At 42.0% G+C, this 14,235-nt stretch overlaps 1 protein-coding gene across 2 annotated transcripts; it reads right to left on the reverse strand.

Annotated features, from left to right (window-relative positions):
- Window positions 1–225: 225 nt before the first annotated feature.
- Window positions 226–12,809, reverse strand: LOC136430636 (nuclear receptor subfamily 1 group D member 1-like). Of its 2 annotated transcripts, none has more exons than XM_066421411.1 (8): window positions 12,682–12,809; window positions 4,857–5,037; window positions 4,325–4,465; window positions 2,974–3,845; window positions 2,677–2,823; window positions 2,222–2,309; window positions 1,794–1,907; window positions 226–1,338 (listed from the first exon to the last, which is right to left on the reverse strand). In XM_066421411.1, exons 2-8 carry the CDS (start codon window positions 5,020–5,022, stop codon window positions 1,106–1,108), a joined length of 1,761 nt encoding a protein of 586 aa, XP_066277508.1. In that variant the 5' UTR covers window positions 5,023–5,037; window positions 12,682–12,809; the 3' UTR covers window positions 226–1,105. The 2 variants fall into 2 exon arrangements, with proteins under 2 accessions (XP_066277508.1, XP_066277509.1); XM_066421412.1 differs by lacking the exon at window positions 12,682–12,809 and adding an exon at window positions 10,360–10,560.
- Between the last annotated feature and the right edge of the window lie 1,426 nt (window positions 12,810–14,235).

Raw genomic sequence — 14,235 nt, forward strand, 5'->3', positions numbered from 1 at the left:
ACCTTTATTACAAAGGTGTAGAGGGCTTGCATTTTCTTACCAGATCCAAAATAATGCAATGACCAACGATGGTCTAAAAATCCCTTGTAAACATTATACTAAAAACGCAGCTAAAATTCCCCGCTACACAGAGAAATGCCTATTGTGGTAAACAGTTAAAAACTCAAAATATCCATAGCACTTAGATAGCCTACTACTACGTACACAACAAAATAACGCACCAAATACACTCAATGAGTTATTCATTCAAATTCCCACATCTACACAATGTATTACAAAAAAGGATTCTTTCCTCTTAATGACAACAAAATCTATTGCATCAATTACCTATCACGTTCTAATTGATTCTTGTAAACTAGCTAGCCAATTAATTACTAGAATGATACTATCAAACATGTAAACATGGCCTCGTTGCATAACAACCTTTGGACCAAAAACAATATGTGGTAGTCATGAAGACCACATGCAGTTTTAATGCTAATGCTAATGCGCTAATTCACAGGGTACAGCATGTGAAAATACAACAAATATAGATTTCTCGAAAACACTAGATCTTATAAGCTAAATGCCCCCTAACCCAGAGTAAATGTTGGGAAAATTCACTGCAGTATATACTTAAGTGCTGAAACTTTGTTTTACCACTATAACAATGAAACGTAATAGTATACACATATTTGTACAAATGATCTGACCGACTTCTAACTACGACGAAGCGATGCTCATATCATCCAATACCGACACCATTGTTAGTGTTCGTGAGATCACTTATATACTTCACAACGCTTAGTAACAAAACGTCACTATCAATACATGTACAGTAGACAATACAAGTCAGGTAAACATGGTCAATCCGCTACCCAACGAAGCAATAGCACACAACGACAATCCTATGTCAATAGCTCCATCAATATATACACAGGTCACGGCCCTAGAACCAAAACAGCAAAACGTATTGATATATACATACATGTACGTGCATACATGAGAGGCCTTTAACCCGCTACCTCTCAACATCGAACGATTAGCACCATTACACTGATTCCAAAAAGTTTGTTTTAATCATACTGAACAGAAGATCACACTATTGAAGGCACATTCTCTGCTACTAGCTATACAGCTCACACAGAGTTGGCTGTGTTTTAATCACAGTTTTACATTCAGGCCGCAGGCCTTTCTCACAGCCTGCTCCAACACTGCGGACCTCGGCCAGCTTGCTGACGAGGCGGGGAAACATCGCGGGCTCGTCAGGGTAGGCCGCCTTGCAGTAAGCCTGGAGACAGTCGATGTACAGCTGCTGCGCACGCTCCAGAGTCGCTCGGTCTCTGACGTTTTCCCGATCTGCGAAACAAAAGCGTGGCACTTCGTTACAAATCTATCTTACAGGGAATGCATGCAACAGCGCTGAAACTATATAACAATGTAAACTAATACTATTAACCGTATAGAACTGGCAAAGGGTGTTGTGACAACACCATTGGCCAGCCGTTTGTATTAGACCACGATGGTCGCCAAATTTCCAGACTTTTTTTAGACTTCGAATCATGTTGTATCTTGTTCGAAGTGACGTTTTCGACTAGAACGTGCCAAAACGCCATTTCTTCCCGATGTGCCTTGCATAAGAAGAAAACCCAATTTATCACAAATACAAACCATTTTCTGTATGTCAACTACTACTATCGACTGGCAAATAATGTTGTGACACCATTTGCCAGTCGTTTGTATTAGACTAGGTACTGCACTAATCAACTCAGTTATGTAACAACTGCTTCATTCGGCTCACTAGTTTGACGTACCCGGTGCCAGGACGATGATACAGCAAAGAATATTGATTGTCATCGTGTCCACATCCACCTTCTTCATTCCCTTGTACCAGTCGATCAGCATGTTGTTGAATTCTTTGGTATACCCTGGAAGAAAAGGAGAAGATATTGTCAAGGGCGGGTTGACATGTTGTCTATGCACTAGTTCAATTTCATCATTGAGACTATAGTGAAACTGTACATCTATTTCAAAATACAATCGCGCGTGTGTCCATTTTAACACAAAACTGTTACACGTTTGATTTTTCAAACATATCATGAAACATTGAGCTTCTACTTGGGATTTTGTTGCTGATGTTAGTAATCCACTAGGACATGGTTCATTTGCTCAATGTCTGTCGGTGGAATACTAGTAGCAAAGCAGCACATTCGCACGGAAGGAAAGTAAGGATCGTACTTACATAACAGTCCGATTTGGCGGCACTTGTCGAGCCCGAACTCGTCACTGCATGCAGTACCTTTCATTATGCCATATTCGAAAATAGATCCCTGTGATATAGGACAGAAAATCAGTTATTGCATTTGCATAAACGAGGGGCACCTTAAAAAGGCGAAGGCCTTCTCATGGCTCACGATAGATACACTTCTAATTACACAACCTTTAACTTCATTCATTCGATGGAAAATGCAAGCCTTTATGAATGTCAAATGATTAACGATTACTGTAACCAATCACTCGTGCTTAGATATTGTACAAGCTGTCATCTCTAGTAGCCTGGTATCCACAATTATTACAGCTGCGAGTCTAACTCTCCGCAAACTTGCGAGGAGGACGAAAGAGACTCGGCAGCTATAGTAGGTTTGGATACCATGGTAGTCATCTGATGCTGATACGCAATGCAAGACGTGAATTCACCTTGATGACACCTATCTGGTCTGCCATGGACAGGTCGTTGAAGCCCCGTAACGACTTGCAGTACGACACGTACCTCCTGACAGACATGTCTCCGTCACCCAAGGTTCTCAACCGTTTCTCCTCCGGAGTCCCATCTTTCATCGATTCCTGAGTTGGAATTGAAAAAATGGAGTTATCTCCATGTAAAACTATACGCATGAACATCTATCAACGTACATGTGAAGATTTATTTTTGGAATGAAAATGTCATAATTGATGACATCATTATAGGAGCAGTTATGGTCTCTGGACGCTTACCTCAAAGCACTTCTGGTTATACTTCTCCTCTGCGGCTGCATTTGCCTTCCAGTATTCCAGAATTTCCGCTATCATTAACTGGTGGTTTGGTGCAAGCTGCTCCGTTATGCCCGGCCTCACGAACATCTTTTTCGTTCCGAGTACCTCTGGGACACTATTCTGCCGTCCCATATCAGCGGATAGATCTTTGGTGGTCATGTCGTTTTTGCCTGGATTTTGTGACATTTTTGGTGCGTCTGGCGTGACGGGAAAGCTGGGATCTGGAGGGGATACTGCCGTCGGTTGATCGTTAGCATGTACCATGAGTACATCTTTTGTTGAGACAGCATTTTCTGAGCTGTTTTGCTGTGCTTGGAGAGACGTTTCGGTGTGCAGTGTAGAAGTGCCCTCTACTTGCAAAGGGTTCACGATGGCGATCTGGCTTGTTGCTGGCAGAAAATTCGAAGCGCTGTTCACGGCGCTCGGCTCTACATTCGGAAAGAGCTCTGAGTCATTGTCCAGAAGTGCCAGGAAGGACAGCACGTCTTCACTTCCCGTAGAGTCGGAGCGGGCAAACATCGGATTCGTTGAGCCGACGTCGAACGACGACATCAGCTCTTCGAACAGTTGCTGCGAGCTGCTGTCGTCTGCGGCCTCGGACGTGAAGGGCACGGCGTTGCCACTCTCGGGGAACTGAAGACCGCTGTCGGTTGTAGTTGGTATTTCTGACACTGTGGGGGATGGGAAGTGTTCCTCCGCGCTTTGGCTGGACGCTACGCTCTGACTGGACACTGGAGATGTCCCTGCAGATCCGCCCTTTGACCCTGATGACTTGGATGCTTGACGCTGCCGCCACATTACCTTCGACCTGCACTGGGCCTGGGTGAGCAGACCTGGAAAATGCCAATCAGACACACATGTATTAAAAACTACTTCGCTTCTGATATTGAAATAAGATGACATAATTGTAGGAATACAACTTCTAATGCTATTAGTCTATCTAGAGAAATGACATTCAAATGCCGTGAGCGAAGCAATTTTCGCTATGTAGCGAAATGTCTTCTTCCATGTAACGAAAGGACTTGCCATGTTGTGAAAAGAACCATAGTGAACTGACACTCCGTGGAATTGATCTGCAACCGAATCCTTCCTCCACTTTTTATGATACTTTTTTTACAGTATTACTCTCAGCAGACAAACAAACATACAGATACAACCACGTGCACGAAAACATACATCTTAGACAACAGTTAACAAATAAACAGGAACTTCATGCTTGCTTTGAGAGAGCAATGATGTTTTATTGCTGAATTATTCTTATTATTATCTTATTATTCAAGAAGTAGTAGAGGTAGGGGTGAAAGGGTCTTACAATCAGGCCTCATCCCAGCGGCCTTACAGGACCTGAGGCGACAGTCGGGACATCTCCGTCTAGAGTGCAGGTCCATGCTGCATGTGTTCCCCCATCTGCATGCTTTGACGTAACCTCGATTCACACTTCTCCTGAAGAAACCTGAAGGGAAAACAAAATAAAGTCAGCCATAACCTTTCATGTGTCTTTTTTTCTTTCTTTATTCTACAAATCGAGTGGGTGGGGAATTGGGACATTGAGAATTGATATTCACTTCTAGGTGTTTTCCCAGATGAAAATCAAGTTATGATTTGACTGTAGATAATTGTCAACTAGAACACTTATGCCCAAAGCCGGTATATCAATATGCAGACAACCATAAGCAAGTACTTCCCCACACTACGAATCGGTTTCATGCATCTAATTTTGTCATCCCACCGTGAATGAAAGGTAACGTTTCAATAGAGAACGTAACTGCTTTTTTAATGTACTAACGACATCAACAAAACTGATGTACAAATCCGTCGGATACTGGTTTGAAATAAATGTTCACCTTTGCACCCTTCGCAACTGTAGACTCCGTAGTGAAAGCCGGATGCCTTGTCCCCGCACACCACGCAGTTGGTTCGGTCCACTTCCGGTGGACGAGGGAGTGTCTTCTCCTCGTTCGACTCATCCTCCTCCTCGAAGATTGAATCCACTGTCACTTTAGCATTCATGATATTGAAGGGAACCTACAGGGAAAGATAGAATTGTTTAGTTCACGATTACACTGTTACAATGATGAAATATACCACTGGGCAACATGTCAAAGTACTGAGGAATGGGTTTCCATTCAAGATAATGTCTGCATAGCCTCCGTTGCAGACTCCCACCATGAACGGAGGCTACCGCCTGCCCAACAGAGTAACCATTTTTGTGGCTAGTACGATGTGTGATTAGAAAGAATATGTTTGATGCTGGTAACAACACGTCCCATGTTGCCATATATTGTGTTGAAAATTGATTGAATCATCATGAAATTGTTTAAAGATATGTATGAAATACACATGGTTGAAAACACAATATCGTATCGTATGTACTGAATGTAGACATGGATATTCAACAGACATCTCTGACCTATTATTTACAATGTTATCTTACCATCAAAGCAGGTTCTTCCCACAGTAATCAACAGAGTAGTTTTATTCGTTATGTTTCTAATAGAATAAGTTAATTAGATCAACCTAAAGAGGTGTTGTGACTTCTCTCCATCACCTACTCATTAAAACTATAAATAATTTGAAATGACAGCTTCAGTGCGGAAGTAGTTGTTGTCCTTCATCCTGAAGGGTTAAAGCAATTGATAAAATTGACAGTTTAGGGTCAGTTGTTGCCTGTGGGCTTCATTCAAAGCATCAAAGGTCATCCTCCGGCTTCTGACAAACGGTGGATGATATTGTCATATGTGAATAAAATGCACCTGTTAAGTTAGGCTAAGCAACTTGATGAGACAAGCATCATCTCTTTGTATTAAAACAGATTGATGTTCAGATATTTATCAACTCTCAGATCTTGCACAACCAAAGTATCTTACCATTTTCTTTTTTAATCTAAGATTGCGTTTTATCATTGCTTGGGGATTCTGCTACGTGTCATATGGCAAAAAAATGTATCACAAGGCTAAGCCTCGAAGTTGAACCTCGATATATGATAAATGAGGAGTAACATAGGTATAATGCATGTAAATGTAAACACAACTATTATTGCTCAATGCAAACATTCAGGGAAAAGACAAACAGGCGGATAGGTGTGCTCGAAGGCTTGTCAATGTATGCCCATATATAGTAATGGCTGGACATAATCTCGTAGAGAATGACTCAATTAGCTGTTTTCTTTTAGTCACTGAAGTCAAACGTTATGTTGACCGGAAACCTAGTATCTCTGGCAGGATCGTACACACTTACTGGAGATCAGTGTACCGTGTCGTCTTGAACGGAAGTTATAGATCAGTGACACACCTGTACCTGTCGCTTTCTAACGGTCGAATGGATACAGACTGGATTACTTCAACAGATGGACTAGGATCTAGGACCATATTTTGTTATTACTATCTTGAAGCATAACATGAAATACTACACTTAACCTTTAACTACAAAGAACATACGACCAACGTTTAAATATGATGCCATACTAGTTACTGCTCATAGGTCACAATATGGTCTGCTCAACAATCATAATCTGCCTTTATATCAATAAAGTATAGGCTAATTGCTAGTGAAGCTAGCAATCTGAGAAACAAGCGGATTTTTTTGTTTGATTTGTAGTGAAACAAACAAATATTGAACCCGATCAACGTTATCACTTCATGACCGTCAGAAGGTGAAGGTTACAAACTGGCGTACGATGGAGTTTTAAATACTGTCGTGATCAGAGGAGCGAATTTGCGTCTTCCACATATGATAATGTTCACCGCGATTTTTTTTAACGCAATACATCGTTTCTAGTACTTACTAACTCGCTACTGACCATATGCATAATGGTAGGTGTTTATTTTCATGATTATGATGGGCTATACGTGAACAACAAGATTGAACTCTTTTGACTGATTCTTTTTTTTTTCACGACACCCTCGACGCCATCTTGTTTGGGCCGCCATTTTGGCTACGAGGCCAGGTGGCATGCTTTGTGACCTCATTAGATATCTTTGCTGGCACTTATCGATCTCTTAGAAACGCACACACAAGATTGATACTGACTCGTTTGTTCACCATCATCTTCTTGCTTCATTAAAACTTTCACTTTTCCTAATCATTCTTTTCGAGGATCTACTCGAAGATGAACCCCTGTCGCCTTGTCTGAATTGTTTACTTTACGGGTGAAACTCATAGGTAAGGTTACCAGTTTACTAGCACTGAACGATGACATTATATATGTCCTTGCACTGAATCACTAGTACAGTACATCAGTGGAGCTTGTACAACCATGTGTTACTATCATCCTATGCTATATGTTCCTTATGCATTGTTAAGGTGAAACATCCCATTTCATTTGGGTCTCAATTCGAGGCTACACACCCTTAAGTCAAACAAACGTCTCTCCTGAGAAATACTTTTCAAGCAGAAATAACTGCGTATGGGGATGACGGATATAGCCCTTAAGCTATAACAAGAAGACCCGAGTTTCAGTTGCTTCAAATTCTTAAACTAAGGCATATTTTCATCCAAAGCAAATGATTTCGTACGCGTTTCAGCCGTGTTTGGTATCTAATGCCATTTCACAGCAGATTATGAGCGATATGAACACAAACCTGCAGGCCTGAACCGTCCATTACCCTTCCATCACTTTTTGCCGTGCGCTAGGTATACGTACCACGGACCCCTGTCGCTGAAGAATTGGGGTGTGCACCGTTGATCTAGAATCATATGTTAGTATTGTAATCATAAAACACAAACGTGAAAATTTTCGGGCACAAATATTTTGCAATCATCTGGTGTATTTGAAGGCGATTGATGTTGGGTAGAGGTTGCCAGGTAGATGATACATTTATTGAATTTGCCGTCGGTGAGGTCTCATTCTTTCAAAATGTTTCGTCTGAGTTCAAATCAACATGTACATACGCAATCGTTGACTGTGCCATTAACAATTACGGAAAAAAACGATATACGCAGAAAGGTCTGTTATCTTACGCATTGCAGTTCAGCAGCTGTCTATGATATTTTGTGCCAAACGTAAACGATATGGTTGATAATTTTGGGTTTCATCAAGTTGGTTTAATGTTGCAAATCGCTACTATAATATCAGAAAGCATGTCATTCAAAACCAAGGAGAACTTGTGTGCCTCTTTGAACGACAACGAAGTAACCAACATTTGCTCAATAATTGTAAGACTTAGTTCGGTATAGTTCGCCAACCCCCAGTTAGATATATTCTCACTGTCATTTCAATTTATAGAGAAAACAGTGCACTGTTCAATATTCGTTTTGAATTGACCACTCTACATGGACACAAAAACCACCTGACAGCTATAAACAGAGTTGAACTGTATCCGTTTATTGATGTGACGCGAACCTCTTGCAGCGACAATCGAGACATTTCGCTTGGGAAGAACGTTTCAAAAATTAACCTTCAACTCTGTTAGAGATCGTATCTAGTTGTTTGGTTTGATTTTTATATACAAAATGTAATTGTATCTGAAGCTTCAACTCGGTTTTACAAAATCCGCCGTGCTATCGAACGTTCTGCAATGTGAACAAAACGTGAGGCCTATCGTAATAATTGTTGGTTCTAGATATCACAGTAAAAAGGCATAGCATACTGAAAAATCCACAGCAAAAAATGTTGACATTGGAATTTGGATGGATATTTCCTACCAAAGTCAACCTACCAAGAACCGACCATTGATGCATTATCACGAGAACAAAGAAAAAAAGAAGAAAAAAAGGAAAATTAAGGAAAGAAACATCATAATGAAATCGTGACCTATATAGTCGTGACAACGTTGTCAAGATCGTATCATAGGAACAAAATATAGACTTATTTATTTGTGGAACATTACACCAAGAACAGGATGTATTGACGTCACGGAAAAGCACAACTGGGTAGATCTTTGATTGCGCAACTTGGACTAGCTTCTTACCCACAAAATATGTACAATGTGGCTGTTACTAGTACTCTTAACAGTCCGCTTTGTTATACCCACATGATTTATCTGTTGGAAACATGACCGCTGTAACGTAAGCGCTCCATTAGTCGATTAGATTTTCTACCCACTTTACTGTCTTTTCAGTTCTGGGTTTGTTGTTAAACCCAGTTAGCCTATGATCTAGTATTTCTTTCCTACACATTAGTATAACACAAAGCTTATAAACATATATATAGTGATATATGGAGGTTTTTTTGTTTTTCACGCGCGGAGTTGAGCCACGAAAGCCAATACAAAGGAGCGGGCAAAGACGGATCGTTTGCGAACTTGAGAAATGTCGCGGCCATTTTTTTTTCAGTTTCAAGTTAATGACCCGAAGCACCTTGTGACACCTTTCGACTTTCATGTGGCAGGTTCTCCACATATACCACCGGTAAAAATGTCTAAATTACGTTTTTCTTCTTCTACTTTTCACATACACAGCTATGAATTGTACTGGCTCTCCCCTAATGTACATGTAAACATATGACCGGTTTGCCTGAGACATGTGAGACGTCTAGACGGCCGGGGCAGCCACTGTGCACCATACGCCTTGTATTGTGTTGAAACAATGTGAACAGTGACATTTCACTGAATATGTATAACCCAGTTTACAAACCACTACAAAACACAATACTAGCGGCGAATATTTCAATTAATGGAACATAAAAAGAAATCACTCGCTCAGTCGCTGCTCAGTCTCGTCCCGGCGTTCGCAGAGACCCCAAATGTCACAATCATGTGTCCTATGGTATTCTTTACTGTCATACCGCACACAGTACGATAGTAGGACGGCCACGTACGGTAACATTTTTGTATACATGCAGATATTGTTTTGACTTCTCCCCTCCTGCGCATGCCGAGTACACGTGGTAACCTAGGCGATCGGAGTCGGATCGATACATCCACTGGTAGTATAGGCGGCCTCGCTTGCAGCCTTCCGGGGGTGTCACTTAGTAGGTGTCACTTTGCAAGTGCAACTGTCAAGTTGGGGCCTGGCACGTTTTCGCTTATTGAAAGTCGAATGGCGATAGGTATATCAATATATTTGCCACGTTTGTCATTGCCATGGTTTTCATGAAATATGTTAAGACCAGTGCTACCATGATGCAGGGTATGGAAGCATTGTTGGCAGACTGCCGGTCTATAACGTACAAACGCATCACACCTGGGCGGCATGTAACAAAGGTAACAGGTACGAGCTACATACCTAGACACGGTACATCAACAGGGGCCATACTCAAAACAACACCGTAGTTGTCCGAACTACTCTTATATTGCCATATTTTCGGTGCTTTTAGCGGCCCCTCCCCCTTTCTATGTACAACAATAACAACGTTATCGGATAGCACGCGGGCACATGGCGGCTATACTATAACCCTCTTGTACCTACCAAAAACCGTAGTACAACTAGACCCAGCAGGCGCTCTGCACTGTCAAAGGTAGATCGAGGGATGACCAGACCGGCCTACTTGAGCACGTGGACTGCCCTTGGTTCCAGCAAGCTCACCCCTTAAGAGACAGCTACTCGGAGGTCTTTACCCGTCGCTAACTGTACAGTGAGTCACCCCAAACACCTGAGAAACGCTGCCTGAAGTACACTTGCAACGGCTCCCGCCACGACAAGTCGCGTCCTGATTGGTCCAGGGCTTAACTACGTCACTAAACACCGCATCCAAATAAAGCGCTGACTCATACCCACGGGTTCAGCACCAGGTCATAAGTATTGTGTTCTTGCCTCTCCCCTCTTTTTGGACGGGATCCCCTTGATAGCCTCTTTAAGGCTCCTTTGAGGGTTCATTGATACAAGAAATGACCAGAATGTATGGCCAATTATTAAAGAAATAGTGTCACTCAACAACTCCTTTGGTCAATAATACATACTCGCTGAACACACATCATCATGATGGCAAGCATTATCCTTGGGTACGTATCCATTCACACTCCCCGAAGGAGTCTTCACTAATTGTGGTAGAGACTATCACTCTTTCTTGACGTCATTTCCTGGGATATCCTTTAACCATGGCTACCTTGGTAACACTACACCCTTGTTCAGAAATCGCCAACGACCTACAGGTTGAACCAAGGAGGTTGAACTGAAGCAGCACATGACTAGCTGACTCATATTTTCCACCGAGGCAGAACAAAGTACAAGAAACAATAGAATAGCCAGTGGCTAATGTAAGCACCAGCGCCCCAAATCAACGTCAGTTCCGATTATTCTTTATCCTTTGAACCCTCAGCGGCAAATACGACAAGTAATAGATATTGCGCAAGATGTCCGGGTGAAAAATGAATCTGCATCGGTTGAAGGAGTGAATGAATACCCGAAGGAGATAAACAGCGAAAGCGTGCAAACGAATCGGATTCAATGTTTACTTTGTGGGCCTTTGTGACAACAAATGCATAGTACACGTGCCCGCTCCGGTACAGTCGAGAAAAATCAAGGAATCAAAATCTAACACACGATATACTGATGTATGACTTAATGCAATATGCATGTATAACACCAATGGAAAAAAAAACAAAAAAAAACACGTGAATGAAAAATGTCGCACCCAAAACAAACAGCCTGTCCAGGAGACTCGTATATAATTACTAACAAAACACGGGCGCCTGGGAAAACTTCCCTTTGTCCGCTCCCTCTCTCACAAGGTTCTTTCCAATCGGTCAGAGAGCCCTTTTGAAACCTCTTTAGATTTTGTGATATATCATGACCTACTTATGAATGACATCGCCAACGCAACCCCGAGCAAACCCTTGTTGCTGGCAGTTAAAGAGGGATTGAGGTGTTTTCCCCAGAGGTTATGCTATTTGTGGTCACGCATAGCAGCCTATGTTTACCGCCATCGGGTCCCGTCCATTGATGGTAAGTGGGGCAAAGGGTGTGTGTGGCTGCAGGTGTGTGCTTTGTGACGTCACGTCCACCTGTGTACATGTGCTCGACTTACTGGGTTCACGTGAAACACGCATGATGGAGCTCCTTCTTTAAAATCATATCCAGTTTAATATGAAAATTTTGTAGAATCTTTACCGAATCTATCAAACTGGCTAGCACTTGTTTTAGTTTTAGTGCTATAGTATAGTTGTAGGTAACACTAGAATGCACACATTTCTCTGTTGTAGTGTAACAAAAGCAAAACACAGCATCTAAAAACACATAAGAAAAGGAAAGTTATCGATGTCCAGCTCAGCCAAAATGTAGATAGAAAGACAGACCGAAAAACAACAACAAAGAAAGTTCTAGCTACAGTTTTATAGTGTCTATTTAACTTTACAGCTCGGACTGGTGAGGTAAACAATCTCTCGAGTCGACTCTACATTCATTCACTGTGAGTCCGGTATTGACAGACCAAGGCCAACTTGTTTTCAGCAAAAGATCGGGCTTATATGAAACACAAAGCCCGTGAGACTTTCTAAAATACAGTAAAAAAAATCCTAGAAAGACACAGGTTTTAGCCATCGCTAATTAACCAATGTTGGGTATAGGTTCATGTCTGTGAATCGCATCACTTTTAGACAACATGCAGTCTGGAAAAACCCAAATCGGCCCCGCCTCCCAGATACTGCAACGGTTGCATAATTGTCGACCCCAGGTCTTTACGTGCAAGTCTTCAGCAACACAAATAAACATTCACATCCTCACGAAACTGTAAATTGATGTAAAGAAACTCGTAACTGGTAACCATAGAGAAGCTGATGTAGTAAAACTCACGTGAGAATGACTGCTAGTCGGTCTCAAACTGTAGGTTGTTGACCCGCGGAGCGAACGTCGAGCTGGTTCCGGTCGGTGTGATTGGGCAATCACCCGACATGTGACGTCACTTGGCTAAACAAAAGAACTGGTCAAAGGTCCACCGGAAGTGTATTTCGCAATACTAAGTACTAGTAGTCAATGTACTGTATGCTCGAACACAAGCTGCTCAACTACATACCATTGTGGTCACGTATATTCATGTGTTATGTTTTCTCAAAATAGCGTTGGAATGGTAATTCCAGGTCCCTGAACTTTGAAGCAAGCCGCTTGCCCGTAGCTAGGGGGGGTTCGGAAGAACAGGCTTGAAGGTCCACTTTCACAGGCTTGAAGGTCCACTTTTTGATGTTCAAGTTTTTTTTTAAGGCGGACTTATTTGTATCACCAGTAACCCCACAGAGGCTAGAATCATCCTAGAAAAAACTTTGTCTCTGACTTTTCGTCTGAAATTCTCTCAAAAACACAGGAAATGCCCTTTCAGAAGGTTCAATTCTTAAAATTTAAACGCTCCATGGTCCAATTTTTAACGTCGAAGGTTTTTTTTTCAAGGTGGACTTATTTGTATCACCAGCGGAGCTGGAATCATACAAAAACTGCTAACTTTGTCTCTGATTTCTTTCTTTGAAATCCTCTCAAAAACACAGGAAATGCCATATCAAAAGGTTCAATTTTTAAAATTTTCCGGGGGGGGGGGGGCATACCCCCCGACCCCCCTAGAAAACTCGCGCCTGCGGCGCTCGTCTCGCGACTACGGCGCTCGCTGGTCCCTCAAACATTAAAAAGACCCCCCCCCAATCAAAATCCTGGCTACGGGCATGAAGCGGAGTTTGTTTTCGCTTCAGTTATTTTTGTCGGTTTGACAAACAGCATAAGTACCTCTGGATGGATTGTGGTGATATTTTGTTATGTGGGTAGCTGCTGGCAAGACGAAGGTCAAGGTCGACTTTGGGGCCCCGGTGTGTGACTGACCTTGTACCTGTACAGTACAGGAAACTAAACATCATAGAGGGGCTCTCGATCTTATCTTTGCTGTGAAGGTGGCCTTGCCCTGAGGAAGAAGACCTGAGTCACTAGTGTTCAGATAATTGTAGGGATTTAAAGATCAAGTCTTTATAAAAAATGTGGGACCTCCCCTAATTATGGTAAGCTGAATAGTTGCGGATGTCTGGGGTGAGTCCAATGGGATTACTTGTTTCCTTACGATATAATCCAATCAGAAGTGCATGTAGCACTCTCATTGTGTGAAGTAGATACTGGATATATGAAATAACAATGGTTCGAAACGTCATTGCAAAGATGTCCACTCATTTCCTTTTCAACCCTTGGTGATAACTTAAGAGTTTTGTTCTCTCACGGAGAGTAGTCTTCTAGTTTGGGACTTATATACATTTACCTCCATCATCAAGCCAACAATGTTTTGGCCCTTGTCGATTCAACGGCGCACTAAATAAATTCCCCCATTTGAATAGAATGTGAAGAAATGACATGAATTCATACACAAGGACAGCATGTTTT

Source organism: Branchiostoma lanceolatum, chromosome 3 (genome assembly GCF_035083965.1).
Source record: "Branchiostoma lanceolatum isolate klBraLanc5 chromosome 3, klBraLanc5.hap2, whole genome shotgun sequence".
NCBI lineage: Eukaryota > Metazoa > Chordata > Leptocardii > Amphioxiformes > Branchiostomatidae > Branchiostoma > Branchiostoma lanceolatum.

Bases quoted from the DNA above. Each gene is read 5' to 3' on its own strand.
- LOC136430636 (XM_066421411.1), bottom strand. From the start codon at position 5,022: ATGAATGCTAAAGTGACAGTGGATTCAATCTTCGAGGAGGAGGATGAG. The intron at 2,310-2,676 runs GTGAATTCACGT...CCTATATCACAG, and splicing joins ACCAGATAGGTGTCATCAAG to GGATCTATTTTCGAATATGG. The intron at 1,908-2,221 runs GTAAGTACGATC...CTTTTCTTCCAG, and splicing joins CCGCCAAATCGGACTGTTAT to GGTATACCAAAGAATTCAAC.